Raw genomic sequence first — 23,891 nt, 5'->3', positions numbered from 1 at the left:
CCAATGGATCAGGTGGACACATATTGCCAATTACCTACAAAAGTGCCTATTACCTGTGCACTACATCCCAAAGTCCCAAGGTCTCTGCCTCTCACTGGCACTGATTGAAAGTTTTCATTCTGAATGCATAAAGATGACAATATATCATTAAAAAGTATCTGTAAGGTAAAGCTCATTATTTTTCAATACCACTTTGAAAATCCAACTGTGCATGTACACATTCCTATTATTATGTTCAATGACTACTGTTTTTTGGACTGTAGATTAAAAGTAGGAAAGGTTATTGCTTTATACTGAGGAACATGACTAAGAAGGTGTTTGCAGTTTTCAGAAAATCCATGGAATGAGGAAAGAGGCCATTTGGCCCATCAAGTCCATACTGACCCTCTGAAGAGCACCCCCTTCCCTTTCACCCTACATTTCCCATAGCTATTCCACCAAGCTCGCACAACCCTCGACACCATTGGCAATTTAACATGGCCAATCCACCTAATCTGCACATCATTGGACTGTGTGAATAGCCCAGAGGAAACCCACGCAGACCAAGAGAGAATGGGCAAACTCCGCACTTGGGGTGGAATTGAAGCTGGATCCCTATTGCTATGAGGCAGCAATGCTAGCCACTTAACAACTATGCTGCCCCAAATCCTGTATCACACTATAAATTGCATTTTCAGCGCTAACTTCATGGAATGATGGGGGAGAAGTCAACAGAAAGCAGTATTTCCACCATCAACCTGTGCATGTGTTCAGGGCAATTCTGCCCAGGGATGATCTTTTGATTGGCTTTTCATATGGTTTGATTGTTGTCAACTCAGGAGGATTCAGCGTAGTAACAATCATTTGATTGATTCCTGGCCAGGTGACTACAACCTTGTGAGTAGACAATACAGCAGAAACATTTAGCCTGTGATGAGAAAGCATTGATATGTCTCTCTGCCCCTTCTGTGTAGGTAAGTAAAAGAAAATCCCTCGCAGCTAGTTATCTCCCTCACCTTCTGCAAATGCTATGCTTGAAGGAAAAAGAGAAAATCACCTTCAGAGATTCTGAAAAGGTGAATGAAAGACTGAGAATTGGTGTACATCCAAATTCATGTAATCAGCAAAATGTCGGAAATAAACCAAGAGAATTGAAAGGAACTTAAAGAAAACAACTCATTGGTGCCCGTGGTGTGAGCTACAGCTATCAAGATGTATTTCCCTGAATTTTTTTTTGTCCACCCATAATATTATATGTTGACTGTTTCTATGTGTAAATGATATTTTTTCAAAGGAATAAAATTTAAGTTATGCAGTCACAAATTAGCAATACGACTTGCCTATCTTTTTCATTGATTTTAAACAATTTGATGACATTAAATTTTTGTGAAAGGCAAAAAAGTTTTGGTGATCATATTCTTTCAACCTGATTTAGACAGTTAGGTAGATTTGAGCAACTCCATGGTTTAACCAAATTTTCCCATTTGAAGTGTTTCCGGGAGTAATTGGTTTCAATTACCACTGCACTCCCCAGTGAGTTGTGACAATGTAGATGTATTCGCATTTGAACATCATCACATACCTGGACATGGTGCAACCCTCACAGGTTGCTGCTGAGTTCACAATTTTTGATATTAAATTGAGTCTGCATATAAGCATATAAGCATTTACAAATGCATACACAAACATATTAATTGATGCTGCCCTTGCTCCCATATCCAAGGACCTGCCATTTTCTTATTCTTCTTGCGTACTGTTTGGACTCAGCCTGAGGTAAACAATTTTCAGGCATACTATGCATAGTCACAGTGTGTGAAATATTGTTAATTTATTCTAGGCTCCAGTTATGGATAAGAATTTGTATTCCAACCTCCAAACGATACTAATCTGTATCCCAATATGTGCAAAGCTTTCCTAAATGAGCATTAACACTGTGTGCTAAACTTACCTTGTTGTTCCAATCAATGTGGTTGCTGCTCTACATAGAAGGGCTGAAGATATTGAGCTATCAAGAGAAGGGAACTTTCACTCCATCTCTAGTGAGCTCTTGACTCTCAAAATCAACCTAAACTCAAACAGGGAGCTTTAAAATGCAGCTGGGTAGTGCAATCAGGAAATCACCTTCAGAAATAGTCAGGTTTACAATCCTCACCTGTACCCTCTCCCCACAGCTACCCCCACACAGAGGAAAATAAATAGTCATTAATAAACAGTCATACATATATGCAGAAGGAAAGCAATGTAAAGTTGTTTTCAAAATTTGAAACAGCTTCCATGATGATTTGTGCCATCTTTGTTGCAGGCAGCAGATTAGGTTGTTATTGACTATAACATTAAAGGCATTGCAGCTGCACATGTGTGGGCAGTGCTCTCTGTAGGAGTGCACTGTCAACATATTCAGCCAACTATTTCAAGAGAAGTGCACTGTAGAATCCAGTTACATAATTAATGAGGTGAATAACAGAATACTGCGTGAGAAAATTCACTGTAAGTCATGGTGGGCTGGGCACCATGAATCTCATTAGACCAAACACTTTAATTAAAAATAGAAAAATTGCAACCTTAGAGTAGAGTTTGTTTTCAAAGATAGTCTGTGAGCAGTGAAGTCGACAAAAAGACAAGAACCATGCCATACATTTTGAAAATATATATTTTGATGGTTGATTTTTTTCAGGAAATCCGATCAAAACCTCAAAGTGTTGTATACTTTCATCTGTCTCAAATAACATACTGTGGAAAGACCCTGCCACAGAATCTTGGTTGTCGAAACTATTAAGTATTTAGTTAGTATGTCTTAAAGATCAGTTTAAAAGTATTAGAGGATGGATACAGAGCACACTCAGTTCACAGAGATGTAATCTTATCTATAAAACTTTGCAGGTAGTAGGCTTCAAGGTGAAAAACATTACAAACTGAATTTCCTCTGAAAGCATGATTCAACTCATGGTTTGTGACAGTGCTTGCAATAAATGATTTAGACTTACTATTAAGAAAGTAGATTTCACCTTTAAGGAAACTTGAGGAACTGTGGATGGAAATACATTGCTGCCGAAAATTTAATAATACACGACAAAACTACATTTGGCAATAAATAAATAGGAATTTATCATCCATCTTATTTAAAATTCAGAAATGTTAAAGGTATGTGATTCTCTTAGGTAGAATTCCATTATTTCTACAGTATTACAGATTTATGGAAATTTTAAATATTGCAAATATGCAATATATCAACAAATACAATATATCTGTAAGATGTCTTCCTGCTGATGTATAACTCAACAGATTTTGCAAAGGATTTGAGTAATCATTCTGTGAGCTTTCATTTTGCAGCTGGTTTAAATGGATTGAGAGCTGGTTACCAAGATAATTCTTTACATTTGGTGCCAATAATCCAAATACATACTGCTGATTGAACTTCTTGTTTCAGTCTCCAAATGTAAAAGATTAAACTATCATTTTTTTTAAAGATAAACATTGTACATATATTGAATTGGGTGAATGTTTTCTTTCTTTATTGCTGGTCAATTTATCCCTCTTGCAGTGACCTTAACTGAATTGCATATTGCTCTTTTATTTTGTATTCTAATCATGAAAGTGGTTGCTAATTATTTTAGATACAAATTTTAGCCTTTTTTTCCCAATGATCTCTGCCTAGCTATATTTATATATATAGAGAGAGAAAGAGATCATATTTTCTTGCAATGAATCATTTCACAAGTGAAAAATATACGCAATATACTGTACAGGTGAGTCATTATTTAACAGTTGCTAGTAATGTGGCACAGTCTAGAACTAATATAAGTATAAAGCCTAAATATTCTAGTCTTCAAAGATCATCTGTCTTATATGGAACCATTCATCAATGACAATAAGTTTTGGTCATTCGTTCATATGTGAAAATGGTTATTATAATTTATTCTTGATTTCACAGAGCAAATGTGTTGTACAGAAACTTTTCAAATGCTACTTTAAGTACCCACGCTCTTATTCTTTCCTAAGTGCAGTAAAAGCATTTGAATATAAATTTGTTCGAATCTATTAATTTGCCATCCCTGCAAAATGGCCAAAGTTTTATTGCAGGGATTCTCAAACTGTGGGCCACAGCCCCATGAGGGATAAAAGGATGAGGAATTAGAGTCCTGAGCATCTGTGATGGATGCCTCTTGGAAGCCTGACTGTGAATAATAATCCAGACCATAATTCAAATTTGTGTCTCCTTATTCAATGTCAGATATTGTAGGGTCTTAAGACATATAGATATGAGCTTTGGATCTCTGCAATGTTCATTGTGTACAAATATGAAATCTATTAACACAATTAAACAGGGAGTCAGGTTTAAAAATCATAGGATTGACTACAATACCCCTTTCAATTTGGGAAATGTTTGTGCCTGTGGCCATTGCCTAATCTACTGTGTTCTGACACAATCCCAATCAATGACACCAACAGAAGGTCCAAACTGGTAGATGTCTTAGTATTTTTATGCTTATATCCCTGCTGTTTGAACTCCTACTCCAGTCAACAGTTCTCCCTAATTCTCCCCTCACCCCAACAATTTCACTTTGGGGTGGTACAAGGTGTGAAGTGTAAAAATATGGGGTCAGCAGGAAAAATAGATTTGAGAAGCAGCAATTTATTGGATGAGTGTTAGTGTGCAAAACTTTCTAATCATTTTTGTTATGTGAAATTGTTTTAAGCATTCTGAACTAAATTGTTCAATATTAAAATTGACACTAATTATAATGATTTGCTTTTAGTCACTGTGTACTGAGATTAAACAACGCCGACGTGGCATAACATCTGTATTACGATTATGCCAACGTCTCATCGATGACACAGATGCCAGCTGTTCAGAAGCAGATCGTCAGTCAATGCAACTTATTATTGTAAACTTGGAGAGAAGATGGGAAGCCATAATAATGCAAACTGTCCAGTGGCAGAACAGACTGCAAAAACAACTAGGAAAAGAAAAGGTAAGAATTTAACACCTGTCATCTATATGTGATTAAAAGATAGGAACATAGGAAATTACAAAAATTGAAAAGATACTGCAGTCGATTCAACTGATATACATGACCTTCCTTTGCCCAGCCTCTCAAACATGCATTCAATTCTCAATTAAACTTCTCTATTACCTATTTATAGGGCAGTGTATAAAATGCAAAAAAAAATAGAAGTAAAAACATTCATTGTATAACCAGACTAAAGAAGGAGCAGGGAAAATGTTTTTAAAAATTATCTTTCCTCCAATTCATGCTTGTCCCAGCTATCTATCTTCAAGCAGCAGCACAGATGCCATCAGTAGTGCTCTTTGTTCAGTACACAAGAAAGCTTGCCTTAGCAATACAGAATGACATGCTTCTTTAACAGTCTTTCTCACCCAGAGAACTTGTCTAAAACAGTAAACTGGACTCCTACAGGAAGACCCAGTTGTGAATCGAGAACCAAGACTGTATTCAAATTTGGGTCTTCTAGTTCAAGGTTTGATGTTATAGTACATAGGATATCAAACTACTGAGATATTAGCTTTTGATCTCTGCAATGTTCATTGTATGCATATGTAAAATATATCATTATAGGATCCTCACGTTTTGCATCCATTGAAGGCAAAACATTTCTGTTATTAGAAACCACGATTAAGTTGCATTCTACTCAGTATTACTGCTACATTTTCATAAATTCAGAACAGCTGAAACATTGTTACCATTTAATATCCTTCCAGAACCAGCAAATTAAATGAGATTGTGTAAAATGAATGCTGGATGGGAACAGTGTAGCATAGTGAAGTACATAGGACATAAGATTAGATTAGATTACTTACAGTGTGGAAACAGGCCCTTCGGCCCAACAAGTCCACACCGACCCGCCGAAGCGTAACCCACCCATACCCCTACATTTACCCCTTTACCTAACACTACGGGCAATTTAGCATGGCCAATTCACCTGACTTGCACATCTTTGGACTGTGGGAGGAAACCGGAGCCCCCGGAGGAAACCCACGCAGACACGGGGAGAACGTGCAAACTCCACACAGTCAGTCGCCTGAGTCGGGAATTGAACCCGGGTCTCTGGCGCTGCGAGGCAGCAGTGCTAACCACTGTGCCACCGTGCCGCCCACAAAGTGAATGAACTGTTAGGGAATAGCAGAAAAAAATGTTCATTAATGAGAGAATCATTGCTAACAAGAGAAATTAGCATAGATAAATCAGAAATGATCAAATGATGAACAATTCGATGTTAGCCAACAACAACCAACATCATGCTGCAGAATAAAATAACTTTTTACAACCAAGTAGCAAATCAGTTAAGTATGGTATAATGTCTAACAAGGCCTCTGTTTTTATGTAATGCATGATTACAGCCTTTGAGAGTTGGAGTTCTCAATTATATAACAGGCTGTGGTAAATACAGTTTATTTATGCTTTTGGTTTTGGCACTGAGTTTAGTGGAGCTTTAGTACACCAGGTGGTACAGTTTAATGTAAACTTAAGAAATACATTAATTTAATTTAATCTACTGCAAAAAGAAAAATAATGGGGAAGAGTTCCACTGTGTGTTATTTGTTGTAAACGGGTTTACCACTACGCAATGCACAAGACAAAAACCTTCCCTACAAGTTTCTGCTTTATGCGTGAATTAAATAATGCTGCAGATTTGAAGAATTTTAGTTTTGAAGAACGTGCAACAATTTGGGTTTATAACTTTTACAATTTTTTCAACACTCTGAGAGAATTGATTGAAGCAGGAACTACATTCCTTCTGACTGCCAAGAGGTCTTTAGCAATTCTATTTTTCTATTTGGTGGAATCAGCCAGATATTCAATCCATTGTGATTTAAAATGCAATTGCTTCTAGAGGCTCACTGAGTTTAACTCTGTCTTGTTTGGAAGTGTAGCTAACTGATGACTTCAAGTTAGATTTACTATGCCACTGTTCTTTTGGTACTACCTGAAAATAAAGCATATCATGACAGCCTAGTGAAAGGAATCTTCAAGAATATAAGCATCTGAAAATAAGCATGCCAACACACATCAGGTATGGCAGTTTATTCAGTTTATCAGATACAAATATATTGATGTTAGATTATGATTGAACTAAATATAAAATCCTAAGCATTTCACTATTTTACTGTGCTCTGCTGTTGTGACCAGCTCATTTACATACATTTAAAAAATTTCTAATATCTGATAGCAAGTAGAAATTTTATTTATACATCTATAGATAATGCGTACAAACAGCTGCTACAAAATGTCATCAACATTTATTATCGTGTTTCATTATAGCAGTATATTATTGATAAAACATAGAAGCTTGTTAAAGTAGCTACTGTAGTTATTTATTACTTGATTGCTATAAAATGCAAGGTCAGCATAATAGTAATGTTTTATTTGATTAAACTGATTGATTGAACTAACGCTTGTGCTTTTACCATATAATAACAAACCAAGTTAGTCATTAGTGTTTCCTTTATCAGCATGCAGATCATAAAATCCAACCTAATAAAAATTCATCACTGTAGATGTACAACATATCTAAACAATTGTTAAATTTGCCTTTATATTAGATTTACAATCATTGTCTGGTCATTATGAAGAGACCTTTTTTTGTCATGAATAAAGTGAGAAATCAAAAAAAAAGGACTAACCTACTTCTTGAACCAAACTAAGAATCTTCACTTTGATTAGTTTCAATGGTACAGATTTGTGCTTTCTAGATTGAGATTTTTTTGTGAAAATCTGTTATTATAATTAATGATAATTGAATACTAAATTAACAATGTAGAACCAATTTCTTGTTTTAACCTACATATAGGGCAAAATAAATACTTCTAAGTATTTACCTGTCACATTACATTTCCTTGTCACAAATGAGGCATAATTTTACAATTAACATATATAAAATTTGGTGATATTTTAATAATCAATTTTGAAGCAAATTATTAAATGCCTGTGTCATACAAATGTAATGATGTTAATATTACACATTGTAATTTCAAGGCAATGTATCCATACATTTAGGTATAGTCACCCTTTTGCTGGCAATCAGGAGGGAATGTAAAATCATTGAAATTACATTTCCAATGCATGTAGATGAATGTATAATATGTGGAAGCGCAGATAATTTTTAGATTAGATTAGATTACATTACAGTGTGGAAACAGGCCCTTCGGCCCAACAAGTCCACACCGACCCGCCGAAGCGAAACCCACCCATACCCCTACATTTACCCTTTACCTAACACTACGGGCAATTTAGCATGGCCAATTCACCTGACCCTGCACATCTTTTGGACTGTGGGAAGAAACCGGAGCACCCGGAGGAAACCCACGCAGACACGGGGAGAACGTGCAAACTCCACACAGTCAGTCGCCTGAGGCGGGAATTGAACCCGGGTCTCAGGCGCTGTGAGGCAGCAGTGCTAACCACTGTGCCACCGTGCCGCCCACGGTGGCACAGTGGAAACTAAGTGGAAATATGATGTTTGGTGATCAGGTTGTAAAAGGATAGGATTGGGTACTAATCAATAAAAGGTGTATGTGAAAGGTAGGGAAGGAACGTAAATTGGAGCACTAGCAATATTGATTCAGGAGAATGTTACAGCGTAGGAGAAAGAGGATTTCTAGAAGGGTTAACAACAGAATCTATTTGCTTAGAGTGAGGGAATAATATTACAGTATTGAGTGCATTTTGTAGGCCACTATGGTAATGTGAAGCATACAGAAAAAAAATTACAAGGAAATTAAGTCATAGGTACAAACATTATTTAGTAGGTCATGACCTTGGGTAGAGTACACCTGAAGTACAATGAACATTTTAAACTTGTAATTCCAAAATTTGTTTTTTCTTAAAGCGAGCTAATATAGTCAAAAAAGATTGTGGGTGCAAACTAAATGGCTGTCTAGAAAGAGAGACCCACCAAATGTCAGACCTACAGATGCAAAGGGACATTCAAAGAGAGAAAGAGGCAGGTCAAAACAGATTGGACTGGAATAGTTTGTGTCTAGAGAGATGACGAGTGGATGATTATGTCAACTGTAAGCCACTCCCTGCAAATTTTGCCTCAAACAGATACATTTTACATTTTTGTCTTTGTCGAATTCACAAGGATAGGCATTAAAAAGACAGGTTCAGTTCTACTGGAGTGTACTAGTGGGACCGAACATCTTGTGTGTAACAGCCTGGGATCAAGCATTAGCATGCTGTGAAGGTTGCAGTTTGAGAACTTTTCCTTTGTCATCCCTGTGCTGCAGGAAAATACCTTCTCTGACTCTAGGTGCCATAAGTCAGCTAGCTAGCTGCCAGGCAAAAGGAAGTAGGACAACAAAAGGACTGTCTCACCCTGATTGTTGATATTCAATCATGTTCAAAAGTAATTAGAATTACAGAATCTCAATCAATCTGCAAAGCTGACAATTGTGAAATTGACTCTTCAACTCCTAATGTCAAAGCTATCTGTAACCCTTTACTGCAATATTTCCAATATACAAATACCTGTTCTATGTTAACAATTCAGACTTTTTCCAAAAGTTTTTTTTTAAACCTTTTTGGGGTCATCTCTTATTTCTAATCTTTTGGGCTTATCTCTTATTTCTCTGTGTGTTGCATTGTAAATTCTTCTCACATTTAGTAATTAATTTGTTAACTATGGAAAACGTGGTTAATTGGCTCCTTTTAAAACATAAGTTCATGTGGTCTATGGAAAATGGTACACACAAGAGAATGGTACACAAGGGAATTCTAAATTAATCATATTACAACCAACTGAGGATGTGGTTGAATAACGAAGAGGAGCCAATTGAAACCTCCTCATCCAGAAGCTTTACAGTTTGAGTTACCTTGTCTGGAAACAAAACAAATTGAGGAATCTCACCCAGGGTCTGGTCATATCATAATTGTTAGCAGTCATTTTTCTAATTTTTCCACTAGGATTATGACAGTAAAAAGGGCAGAAAAGGGGAACAATTTCTGAATTTTGCTCTGGAGAATTGTCTAGATGATATGATATGTAAACCAATGAACAAAAAGGTATTGTTTGAGTTGGTTCAAAGGAATGTGTTGGATCAAGTGGATCAAGAGTCATGAGGAAAACATTTCAGGGACTGTGTTCATAAAATATTTAAGTGAGCTTTAGAAAACAACAAAAAGCAATTCAGAGCCAAAATAATTAACTAGAGATAGGTGAATTTTACTGACATGACAATGGTTCTGGTCCAGGTAAGGTGGAATCAAATAATAGTAGGCAAGATTGTTCAAGAGCAATTAGAGATGTTTGGGTACATTACTACAGGGGAGAAACATAAGGCAAATAAAGTGAAAGCTCCCTAGATGACAGAAGAGACAGAGTAAGCAGAGAAAGGGGTATTTATGACAGGTATCAGGTACATTAAACAAACAAGAACCATACTGAAAATAGTAAGTTCTGAGTGGAAGTGAAAGAAAGAGAAGCAAAACAAAGATAGAGTATAATAGGCCCCACTTGTGGCAGAATGGTAGCATCCCTCCTCCTGAATCAGGAGGCCCGGATTCAAATTCCATCTGCTCTAGAGGTGTGGATAACATCTCTGAACGATTTGATCATAAAAAATAGGTTAAATTAAAAAAGAGATTGTGCATAACTAACTGCAAGTTCTTCTATAATGAAATGGAATTTGTTGTTCCAAAACTAGTAATTTTCATTGAAAAGGGCAACCTAGATTAAATATGTGTACAGGGGCCAGAATCCCATCACCAAGTCACTCTTTATGTAAACATAAACAGTTCTTGACTATAGTGTTGGATCATATAAAGTCAGACACCAGAGTGTCAGTATCCCTGACAGTCAACCTTTTTATGTCAGCCAGGGCTCCCTAATTGGTCCAGATTAACAGCCCCAGTCAGGGAATTCATTTTGTATGAGACCAGCTGGCTGACCTCATTATATCATTACACTACAGAGGGAACTGATACTCTCAGTTCCTGAGGAAGCTAAGACTGAAACTGAAATTGGAAACCAATTTCTAGGGAGACTGAAATTGATCAAAATCATGTACAGGGACTCAGAGCCAACCTAGTTCAGATGACAAATGCAGTGTTGTAGTACAGGTAGGTCAAAGAAGTCAGAGGCTAGAAGTAAATGACGGTTAGATTCATTTCTGCATGAAGGTCTCACATGCAGCATCATTTCATAAAACAATATAGTCTACAGGTATCTGTAGAACATAAATGCTACAGATCAGTATTCCAGTTTTGCTGTGGACACCTCCCCATTAGCCAACACGCTTCCAAAGCTCTTTAGGTATCAATTTAATACATTCCAGTGTTTGTAAGATACAACTCATATCCTTCTTCAATAGTTTGGACTTCTTTGTTCTTCATCTTCATAGTTGATGGCAGAGGAAGTATCTAAGATTGCCCTCAGACAAATTAAATAGATAATAGATCTCTTCTAATTCTTGTGTAACCTACAATTTGTTCTACATTAGCTTATCCTGTGTGTGCAGCTTACCTAATTACCTAATAAGCTGGTGCATTTGGAACCTTGGGGAGAAAAAATTCAAAGTAAAGGTGCTTTAAAGAGGAGGAAGAGAGACAAAGGCAGAGACCACATGGTCAATGTATCAAACAAGAAATAAATCTACACTGCTGGCTGACACAGCAGTGAATCTGCACAGCTACTGCCTTTGCTTTTTGAGTTTAAGTACCTCTGGACATCAGAGTGCGCCTAAGAAGAATTAACAATTACCAAAATTCACAGCTGATCTTGGAGCAGCTAAGTGCATAGTTTTAGGTTTAACCTTACTGTTTTTCTTTTTTAAAAAATCTACAATCGTGAGTAGAGTGGGTTCTTTTGTGATTATATGTTTTATTGAGACCTGTCTCTTGATTACATTTTAAAAATATAAAACATAGATACTAAGTTAGCCTGGAGCAGTATTTTTTAGAGCAGTAAGAAGCTATTTTCTGGGTCTGTAGATGTGGGAGATTAGGGAGATTTTCCATGTTACTGATGCTTATGTCTGCAGTAAGTATGCTTAGTTGCAAATCCTATCAGATTGCATGGATCAGTAAGAGCGGTAGTTAGAGGCAGTGAGGAATTTACAGGAGCTAGGGGGTGTGATGGATGGCAGTTATCGGAAGGGAGAAAAACCACAGATACAGTCAGGTAGATGGGTTACCTCCAGGAAAGGTAGGAGAGGGAGGCAGATAGTGCAGGAGTCTTGTGTGGCTATCCCCATCACAAGCAAGTATGCTGTTTTGGAAAAATTATGGGGTGCTGGACTCTCAGGGGAATGTAGCACGAACAGACAAGTTTCTGGTATCAAGACTGGCTCTAGTGTAATAAGGGGTACGTCGGGTTCTAAGTGATCGATTGTGATAGGGGACTCTCAATCGGAGGCACACACAGATGTTTCTGCGACCGACAGCAAGAAATCAGAATGATGTGTTGCCTCCCTGGTGTCAGGGTCAAGGATATCTTGGAGAGAGTGCAAAATATTCCCAAAAGGGAAAGGAACCAGCAGGAGGTTGTTGCACACATTGGAACTAACGTTTAATGGAAGGGAGAACAATGACATTCTGAAGGGAGAAAATAAGAAGTTATGCATGAATTTAAAAAGGAGGCCCTTGAAGGTGGTAATATTTGGATTACTCCTGGTGCTACAAGCAAGTCAGGGTATGAATAGGAGGATAGAGCAGATGAATGCCTGGCTGAGGAGCAAGTGCAGAGGAGAAGGGTACACATTTTTGGATAATTATAATCTCTTCTGAGGTAGAAGTGAACTGTTTAAGAAAGACGAATTGCACCTGAATTGGAAAGGGACTAATATACTGGCAAGGAGATTTGCTAGAGCTGCTCGGGAGGGTTTAAACTACGAAGGGGTTGAGGTTGGGACTTAGGGAGATAGTGAGGAAAGAGATCAATCTGAGACTGGTGCAATAAGCAAGTTGGGAAAATAAGCAAGTCAAACAGTCAGGGCAGGCAAGAACAAAGCAGAGAATGAAGTAGGACTGATAAATTAAACTGCATTTATTTCAATGCAAGAGGCCTAACAGGGAAGGCAGATGAACTCAGGCCATGGTTAGGAACATGGAACTGGGCTATCATAGCAATTACAGAAACGTGGTGCAGGGATGGACAGGACTGGCAGCTTAATGTTTCAGGGTACAAATGGTATAGGAAGGATAGAAAGGGTGGAAAGAGAGGAGGGTGAGTTGCATGTTTGATAAGGGATAAAGATTACGGCTGTGCTTAGTGAAGATATTCCTTGGAGTACGTTGAGTGAGGTTATTTGGGTGGAACTGAGAAATAAGAAAGGGATGATCATCTTATTAGGATTGTACCATAGATCCCTCCAAGAGTCAGCGGGAAATTGAGAAGCAAACTTGTGAGGAGAACTCAGATATCTGGGGAAATTGAGAAACAAATTTGTAAGGAGATCTCAGTTATCTGTAATATGGTGGTTATGGTAAGGGTTTTCACTTTCCAAACATAGACTGGGACTGCCATAGTGTTAAGGGTTTAGATGGAAAATGATTTATTCAGTGTCTACAAGAAAATGTTCTGATTCAGTATGCAGATGTACTTGCCAGAGAAGGTACAAAACTTGACCTACTGTTGGGAAATAAGGCAGGGCAAGTGACTGAAGTATTAGTGGAGTAGCACTTTGGGACCAGTGACCATAATTCTATTCATTTTAAAATGGTGGTGGAAAAGGATAGGCCAGGTCTAAAAGTTAATGTTCTCAATTGGAGGAAGGCTAAGTTTGATGGAATTAGGAAAGAAGTTTCAAAAGTTGATCAGGGGCAGATTTTCAGAGGTAAATGGATGGCTGGAAAATGGGAAGCCTTCAGAAATGAGATAATTAGAGTCCAGGGACAGTATGTTCCTGTTAGGGTGAAAAACAAGGCTGGTAAGTGTAGGGGGGAATGCTTGATGACAAGAATTGAGGTTTTGATAAAAAAAAGGAAGCATATGTCAAGTGTAGACAGCACAGATCAAATGAACCCTGAGAAGAGTATAAAGGCAATAGGAGTATACTTAAGAAGGAAATCAGGAAGGGACATGAGATAAAAAGGGGACAAGAGATAACTTTGGCACAAAGGGTCAAGGAGAATCCAAAGGTTTTTACAAATATATGAAAGACAAAAGGGTAACTTGGGGGAGAATAGGGCCCCTCAAAAATCAGCAAGGCAGCCAATGTGTGGGACCACAGGAAATGGGGGATATATTAAACAAATATTTTGCATCAGTGTTTACTGTGAGGAAGGACATGTAAAATATAGAATCTGGGGAAATAGATTGTGACATCTTGAAAAATGTCCATACTGCAGAGGAGCAGGTGCTGGATGTTTTAAAATGCATAAAGGTGAATAAATCCCCGGGATCTGATCAGGTGTACCCTAGAACTCTGTGGGAAGCTAGTGGTGTGATTACTGGGCCCCATGCTGAGATATTTGTATCATCGATCGGTGAGGTGCCAGAAGACTGGAGGTTGACTAACATGGTGCCACTGTTTAAGAAAGGTGATAAGGAAAAGCCAGGGAACTATAGACTGGTAAGCCTCATATTGATGGTGGGCAAGTTGTTGGAGGGAGTCCTGAGGGACTGGATTTACATGTATTTGGAAAGGCAAAGACATAGCTTTGTGCGTTAGAAATCATTTCATGCTAACCTGATTGAGTTTTCCGAAGGAGCAACAATGAGGATTGATGAGGGCAGAGCGGTGGACATAATCTATATGGACTTCAGTAAGGTGTTCGACAAGGTTCCTCATGGTAGACTGGTTAGCAAGGTTAGATCACACAGAATACAGGGAGAACTAGCCATTTCGATAAAGAACTGGCTTGAAGGTAGAAGAGAGAGCGTGGTGGTGGAGGGTTACTTTTCAGATTGGAGGCCTGTGACCAGTGGTGTGCCACAAGGATCGTGCTGGGTTCACTGCTTTTTGTCATTTATATAAATGATTTGGATGTGAACATAGGAGGTATAGTTAGTAAATTTGCAGATGACATCAAAATTGGAAGTGTGGTGGACAGCAAAGAAGGTTTCTTCAGAGTACAATGGAATCTTTATCAGATTAGCCAGTGGGCTGAGGAGTGGCAGATGGAGTTTAATTTAGATAAATGTGAGGTGCTAAATTTTGGAAAGGCAAATTAGGGCAAGACGTATACACTTAATGGTAAGATCTGGGGATTGTTGCTGAACAAAAAGACCTTGAAGAGCAGGTTCATAGTTCCTTGAAAGTGGAGTATCAGGTGGATAGGATAGTGAAGAAGACATTTAGTATGCTTGCTTTTATTGGTCAGAGTATTGAGTACTGGAGTTGGGAGATCATGTTGCGGCTGTACGGGGAATTAGTTCGGCCACTTTTGGAATATTGTGTGCAACTCTGTCCTCCCTGCTATTGGAAGGATGTTGTGAAACTTGAAAGGGTTCAGAAAAATTTACAAGGCTTGTTAAATTGTAGGGTTTGAGCTATAGGGGGAGGTTGATTAGGCTGGGGCTGTTTTCCCTGGAGTATCAGAGACTGAGGGGTGGCCTTTTAGAGGTTTATAAAAACATAGGATAATAGACAAGGACTTTTCATGTGTTGGAGGAGTCCATAGAGTGATTCTATGGCAGTAGTAGGATGAGAGGGGAAAAGTTTAGAAGTGACCTAAGAGGCAACGTTTTCACACGGGGTGGTGCATGTATGGAATGAGCTGCCAAAGGAGCTGGCACAATTACAACAATTAAAGGGTATCTTGATGGGTGTATGACTAGGAAGGGTTTACAGGTATATGGATCAACTGCTGGCAAATGGGACTAGGTTAGTTTGTGATATCTGGTCGGCATGGATGAATTAGACCGAATGGTCTGTTTCCATGCTGTACATCTCTTTGACTCTATGACCTATGCTTCTGTTCTTGAATGAAGAAATTTGGAAAGGCAGTAGGGAAGACTTGGCAGTGCTGTTGCTGTAGTAGGTTAGTAGACCTATGCAAATTGTAAGAGAGATGTGAATAAAAAATTCACTTTTGCATCGTTTTCTTCTACTGCTAAATTTCTTTGTGATACTACTACCATGACCTGGGTGCAAAACTGATGGTGCACTCTTCTCTCCACTGCGACCAGGGTTTGCTTGGTATGCAGGAGCCATTATATGGGAAAAGATATTCCATTCTGCTCTACCAATAACTCCTCAGCACTGTTTTCAAAAGATTAGGCTGAAGCATTTGTAGCAATCTTAAGCAAGAAATGCCAAGTGGATGATACATCTTGGCAACTCCAGTAATCCCAGCATTACTGATATCAGTCTATAGCCAATTTGATTCACTCTACTTTATGTCAGGAAACAGTTTGAGACACTGTATACTACAAAGGTTATGAGCCCTGACAACATTCTAGTCCTGAAGACTTGTGCTTCAGAACTTGCAATCACTTAACCAATCTCATCCAGTACGATTACAACTCTGGCATCTACCTGACAATGTTAAAAATTGTCCAGGTGTGTCTTGTACACACAAAAAGTAGGATAACTCCAACCCAGCCAATTCCTGCCCCATCAGTCTACTTTTGATCATCAGTAAATGAGGGAAGATGTCATCATCAGTGCTATCAAGCAACACTTGCACAGCAATAACCTGTTCACTGACACCCAGTTCGGGTTCTGCCAGGGACACTCAGTTCTTGACCTCATTACCTGGATAGAACAGCTGAATTCCAGCAGTGACATGAAAGTGACAGCCCTTGATATCAAGGCTGCATTTGACCAAGCAAAACTGGAATCAATGGGTATCGGGGCAAACTCTTTGCTGGATAGAGGTCAATCAGCTCTATCAGCTCCAAGACATCTTTGCAGGAGGTACTCAGGGTCATGTCTTGGGCCAGTCATCTTCAGCAGCTTTGTCAATGACCTTCCCTCCATTGTAAAGTGAGAAGTGGCGATATTCACTGATAATTTCAAAATGTTTAGCACCGTTTGTGACTCTCCAGGTACTCAAGCAGTCCATTTTCAAGTGCAACAAGTTCTGGATAATATCCAGGCTCGGGCTGACTTAATGGCAAGTCACATGCATACCACACAAATACTAAGCAATAACCATCTCAATAAAAGACAATCTAATAGATGTCCTTTGAAATTCAACAATGATACCATCACTAATTCCCTGACTATCAACATCATTGGGGTTACTATTGACCAGAAACTCAACTAAGTGGACTTGCCACATAAGCACAGTGGCTACAAGAGCACATGAGATGCTCCAAATACTGTGGCAAGTAATTCACATCCTTCCTCCTCAAATCCTGTCCACCAACTAAGAGGCACAAGACATGAGTCGATAGAATACTCTCCCTTGCCCAGATGGGTGCAGCTGCAGAAACATTCAAGAAGCTTGACACCATCCAGGACAAAGCAGCCTACTTGATTGGTTCCACATCACAAGTGTCCACTGTCTCCACTGCCAATGTCCAGTAGTAGCAGCAAGTGGCACTGCAGAAACTCACCAAGGGTCCTTAGACAGCATCTTCATATCCCATGGCCACTTCCATCAAAATGACAGGAGCAGTAGATACATGGGAATACTGGCAAGTTCCCCTCTAAGCCATTCACCATCCTGACTTGGAAATACATTGTCATTCCTTTAGTATTGCTGAGTTAAAATACTAGAATTCCCTTCCTAAAGACATTGTGGGTCAACTTACAACGTGTGGACTGCAATGGTTCAAGAAGGCAGCTAACCACCATCTTGTGATGGACAGCGAAGGACAGTCAACTAATTACTGGCCAGCCAATGGTGTTCACGTCTCATGAGTGAACATTAAAAAAGGTGTGTGCTCCAGTTGTTGTTAGTTACTTCTCAGGCAGAGGAACAAGTTTCCAATGCTGAGCAATTAAAAGGTGCACAATTCCTTTAAGAGATGTAAACAGCCTTTATGTAATGGCAGTCCTGTTGCATTTTCTGCTGGCATAATGAGCTTAGTGACTTACATGTATAATTTGGCTTCAATAATGAAATTACATCCAACCACACAAATGGTTTAGGTGTCCCAACAATGTCATCAAGAGATCATCCCACATGATCCTTCTACTGACTAGGTATCTATAGCAATATAAATTAGACCATGTTTTGTTCATGACTTGAATCTTTAAATCATCAAATTTGGATCATTTTATTGATGACTTTCACTTTTTATTTATGTTATTTGATAATATTTGCATGAGACACAACATTAGCTTTTTTTTCCACAGAGTTTCCTCAGTTTAAATCTTTTGAATTAAGTTCATTCACAGCAAACACTGAACCGCTGGCTGTTTGAGAATGAAAACTTACTGAATTGTTCAATGTTCATGGTTTGCAAACAAAGTTTAAAAGTCATGGAGAAATTAATGGAATTTATTTGTCAAAATTGTTTGAAACTTAACTGCCATATTATGGTACATGAAAAAAAAAGGTAAAATTTCCATAGTCTGATCAGACCATAGGGCTGCTCTCTCCTTAGACAGAGACAACTGGTGGTGGTTTAACTTGAGGGTCACCATACCTCAGGTGAAGGGAGAGTTTGAAAATGGGTGTCCTTCATGGGAACCTCAATCCGTGTGTGAATTGAACCGATGCTGTTGATGTTATTCTACATGACAAAACAGCCAATCAATTGAATTAACTGACCCTCTGTTAGAGAGGGAGTGCCAGGATTTTAATTTAGAAATAATAAAGATACCATGTCATAGCTGCAACTCAAGAAAATGTGTAGCTTCAACTAAGGAGGTTAGCTGCTTACTCACCATCCTACTTATGTCGCATAATTTTATACATTTCAATCAGGTCACCCCTAGGCTTTCTCTATTCTTAAAGAAAACAACCCAAGTCTGTCCAGCCTCTCTTTGGTTGAGTTTCTGGATTAATGTCAGTAGGCCATTGCAACCCTCCCCTCGCCCCCCATTGTTTGGATGCATCTTACCAAATTAGACTCTTCTAAACTGCAAGGGCCTAGCACAACCTAACTGAGCATTGCAGAATAGGTTATTGCTGAGGAAATGCTACTTGATAGAACAGTCAATGACTCTATCCACTATTTTGCTGATGATTGAAAGTAGACTAATGGAGCAGTAATCGGCCAGGTTGGACTTGAGCTTTCTGTGGACATGATATTACTTGGCAATTTTCCACATTGTGGATTTTCTAGAACAATGTGGCTAGAGCCACAATTAGTTATGGAGCACAAGTCTTCAGCACTACTGCCAGAATGTCATCAGGCTTTGCAATATCCAGTGCCTTTCCTAACTCCCCAAAGCCTGCCCACCATATAAGAGGCACAAGACATGAGTCTGATACTCCCCACTTGCCGAGATGGATGCAGCTGCAACAACATTAAACTCCATTTTCTTCATATTTAGTGAAGTGAATTAAACTGGCTGAACCCCAGTTTCTGTGAGGCTGGGACCTCAGGAGGAGGTTGAAATAAATCATCCTTGTTACGTCTAGCTGAAAGTGGTTGTAAAGCCTTTTCTTTTGCATCTGTATTTCCATGTGGGAATATTTGTGGAGATGGGAATATTTGTGGCACCTCCTCCTCCAGTTAGTTGTTTAATTGTCCATGACTGGATATGGCAGTACTGTGGGGCTTTGATATGATACACACATGCTTTTATTTTGATTAAACATGATTATCTTTAATGTGTTATTTTTAATAAATCTGTTCTAGTCCTTAATGAATCCATAGTTGTCCAAGTGACTGTTAATCTTGTCCTAAAAAATCAACTTCTCTAAAATGTAGGAGCAAATGACTGCAGATGCTAGAATCTGTACTGAAAACAACCAATGCTGGAGTTCATAGCTGGTCAGATAGCATCCAGGAGAGAGGAAGCAAGCAAGCTAATATTCTGAGTCTAGATGAATCTTCATCCGAGCTGAAGTGAAGCGTGAAGGGAACAGTATTTATGCTACAGTTTGGGGAGGGGACTATGTGGGGATAGTGAGTGTAGGGTGCTAGTGGAGAAAGGAGGTTGATAGTTTAGATTAAGTGGTCAGAATGTAAGAATGGTAGAACAATGGTCTTTCTCCAGCCAGACTGGAAAGGACAGACACCCAGAATCCTGCAAGGAATTCATCACATTCTTTCAGTTCCTTTGCCTACATTACATCTGTTAGGATAATGCGTTCCAAAACAGCGCTGCTGACATTGCTTGCTTCTTCCATGACCATGGTTTCCCACCCACTGTGGTTGACAGGGGCTGCAATAACATCCAACCTAACACCTGTGCTTCCACCCTTGCTGCTTCCCATCACTCACAACAGCGTGATCAGGTTCCCCATATCTTCACTCTTCATCCCACCAGCCTCCGCATTCAAAGGATCATTCTCCACTATTTAAGATAACTCCAGCAGAACACCACTACCAAACACATTTCACCCTCATCTCCCCAGTCTACATTTCACAAGGATAATTCCCTCCGGGACACCCTAGTCCATTCCACAACCATCAACACCATCCCCCTCTTCCCCACGGCACCTTCCCATATAACCACAGAAGGTGCAACACTTCCCCCTTCACTTCCTCCCTGCTCACCATTCAAGGGCCTAAACAGTCTTTCCAGGCAAAGCAGCATTTCACCTCTACTTCCTCCAATCTTGTGTATTGTATTGACGGCACTCATTGTGGCCTATTCTACATTGGAGAAACCAAACGCAGACTGGATGACCACTTTGTGGAACATCTCTGGTCTGTGCGCAAGCATGACCCCGACCTTCTGTAGCCAGTCATTTTAACACAGCGTCCTGCTCGCATGCCCACATTATCTGTCCTCGGCATACTGCAGCATTCCAGTGAATCACAGCACAAACTGAAGGAACCATATCTCATTTTTAGACTAGTCCTTCTACTGCCTTCTGGACTTAATATTGAGTTCAACGCCTTCAAATTGCGAACAATTTCTTCCCGTTCTTTTAGCTTGTTACATTCTGTCATCATGTCCTCTCTCCCCTCCAACAATCCCAGTGGGACTGTCTGTCCTTTCAAGTCTCAAAAAGTGTGATGCTGTGACTTACCAACTTTAAGTAAAGCAGTCTTTCTACTCCCTCCCCTTTATCAATTTAACCCACACTGTGTCTCAAGTATGCCCTCATCCAGCTGACTTTGAAGCATCTTGTTCTTTAGGAAAGACCAGGTATTCACTTCGTACCTCAACCATGCCCTATGCATCCCTGTGTTGATGCACTTTACGTCCCTCATTAGTCACTCTTCTCCTTTTAACCCCTTTTACTATTTAAATGTTTGCAGAAGACCTTTGGATTCATGTTACCTGTGAATCTCTTCCCATTCAGTCTTTTATTTCCTTTTTCACTTCAATTAAGCATTTTTCATTTTCAGCCTGATTCTCACTTGTATTATCAATCTGACAACAACCATAAACATTATTTTCCTCTATTGTCTTAGTCCTTATCTCTTTCATCATCTAGAAAGCCCAGGCTATGGTTGCACTACATTTCCCTCTTAAGAATGTACTTCAGCTACACCCAGATCTCCTTATCACAGTGAACCCAAGGCTGGGTTATAAATTTGCAGAGCATTCTTTGATCTCATACTACCTGGGCCAGCATTGTCCTTATACCAATGAATTCATTATTTTTACCAATTTTCCTTTTTTTGTTGCTTTTCTTTAGCTTATCTTAATCTACTATAATCATTGTGGTGTTCCACATAATACTTACAAATATTTATCTTCAGTAATTCCTTACATTGTAATTCTTACCTAGCTGAAAATATGCCAAGTCATCATTTGTGTTTTCTACTTTTTCTTAAAGTCTAAATGAGTGAATCAAGAAAGCTATTGTACTTTGTGAGGAACTTTGAAAAAAATTAAGAAAGCTGGAAAGAAAATAGTTCACCAGAAACCTACTTTGTGCTTTCTCTTTTTAAAAAATTAATTCTACTATGGTTGTGGGACATTTTTGAAATAGTCATGTTACTATGTCAGATAGATTGAGAGCTTGTAATTTTTCTTTGTCAAATTGTGCGATTTTGGGTTGTGTAACAATAATATTGCAGCTTCTGTGAATTTACTGCTGGATGCATATGGCTATTTATTTACAAACATAGTCAGCAAGTGAAACCATGATAAATAGTGGTTTACGATTGGCATTATTGTAATGGCACATGATTCCATTTTACTTTGATGCAAACTGCAATAAACATTGATGGGCAATATTCTGAAGGTGACTGCTTGAACTTCAAAAGGGAAAATATGGTGATTGCCCAAAGGTCTTCTATTGCTCATCATCTTATATTTATTTTCACTATTATACGTATGGCAGTTTGGTTGAGTGTGGTCAGTTACAGTTGCCACCAGCAAATGTGCCTTTTAAAGAGTTTCCTCTAAAGAACTAGGAAAATAATAATTTATTTCAAACAGCCAACACAATTATATGTAATACAAATTACTATTATAACTCTTTATTTTTGCATTTGTGATGTATTTTATCTGTAAATAAATTTATATAGAGATCATGCATACACAATATATAATACAATTTAAATCATATATACAAAATCATCAGGTGCTATTGGCTGTGTTTTCCCACCTTTCCTGTTTTAAAATCATCCAACTTTGTGAAATATTCCATCTTTTACATTGGCAGATCTATTAGGCAGGCACTCCTTTGACTGCAGCCCTGTTGTGGTGTTTGGAAGCATGTGATGTTACTTCTTCTAGAATATTGACCTTCTCTAAACATTTTACCACAAACTCTGAATTATTGAGAAGAACAAACTGAAAGGCTTGTGGTGTTTGCTCTGGATAGCTTGATTGCCTCCAAAGTTTCTTGTTTTATCTGTGTGAAGGCCTGGATGTTTGCTGGTTTTCTTCCTTTCTGTGATTATGGATCATTTTGTCCTGTGAAAGGAGAGGGATTGTAAGTGAGTAGCTTTTGGAAGTGAATTTTCATTGTGAGGGGCTTCCTTATAATGTGTAGATGCTGAGAAGGAGAAGAAAGAAGCAGCAGATGGAATGGAATGATGTCTCTGTGAAGAATATGGTTTAACTGTGCAGTGAGAAAGCAGTTATTAGAGGAACTTATCGTTTGGCATTTGCTACCAGATGAATACTGTTCATGCCTGTTCTTAAGGCAACAAGCAAATGACTCTTATGGCATAGTGGTAGTTTCTCAATTTCTGAGTCTCTCAAGACTCAGCTTCAAGTCCCATAACAGGTCTGAACCAGTTGATTTGAAAAAAAAGGTGACAAGCATCAGGTGACTATATGACCAGAATGAGAAAACATTCTGCAGAGAAGGAAAGTGATCAGGTTATTAGGATAATGTAATGTGCTATGAAAATAGAAACTTGAAGACTTGTTCTCATCATTACTGCTCCAGTCAGGATTACTTGATTATTTGAATCCAGATCCCGTGGTGACACGCCATGAGTTCATTACCATTATACAACTTGTTATGAAATTTGTATTTGTAGCTACTGTCCATCACATTAAGATGGATCTGGACAAATGTGAGGGGGAGAAAATTCCCATTAGCAGAACAATCAGAATTGGAGAATACAAACTTAAGGCAATTGACCAAAGGAGCATTGCTGACCTAACGAAAGGACATTTTAGCAGTAAGTTGTTAGGAAATGGAAAGCAATGCCCAAGAGTGTGGTTGGAGCAGGTTCAACAGAAGCAGTCAAAAGACAATTGATCATTATCTGAAAAGGAAATTTTTGCATGGTGACAGAGGTATGGGTGGGGAGGGTGGGGTGATGGGTAGGTGAATTGCTCCTGCAGGATAGTCTGGACACAATTAACTGAATGGCCTCCTGTGCTATGACTGTTCCATGATTCTATAACATCCTATATGTGTCCTTTCCTCTTCAATAACAACATAACTTGTTTTTATATAGCACTTGTAAAGTAATACAAACTTCCAGATGCTTTACAGGAACCTTATAAAACATGACAT

The 23,891-nt window shown here is 38.7% G+C and overlaps 1 protein-coding gene across 5 annotated transcripts in view; it reads left to right on the top strand.

Annotated features, from left to right (window-relative positions):
- The window catches only part of akap6 (A kinase (PRKA) anchor protein 6), a 410,503-nt gene that overhangs the window by 376,681 nt on the left and 9,931 nt on the right, over positions 1 to 23,891 (top strand). For all 5 annotated transcript variants that reach the window (XM_043697895.1, XM_043697890.1, XM_043697891.1 and 2 more), the window contains one exon: positions 4,737 to 4,952. In XM_043697895.1, coding sequence (XP_043553830.1) covers positions 4,737 to 4,952 — 216 coding nt within the window. The remainder of the gene's footprint in view (positions 1 to 4,736; positions 4,953 to 23,891) is intronic.

Source organism: Chiloscyllium plagiosum, chromosome 10, assembly GCF_004010195.1.
Source record: "Chiloscyllium plagiosum isolate BGI_BamShark_2017 chromosome 10, ASM401019v2, whole genome shotgun sequence".
NCBI classification, from domain to species: Eukaryota; Metazoa; Chordata; class Chondrichthyes; order Orectolobiformes; family Hemiscylliidae; genus Chiloscyllium; species Chiloscyllium plagiosum.
Note: the sequence above shows the minus strand (reverse complement) of the source record. Positions and strands in the feature narration are given on the sequence as shown.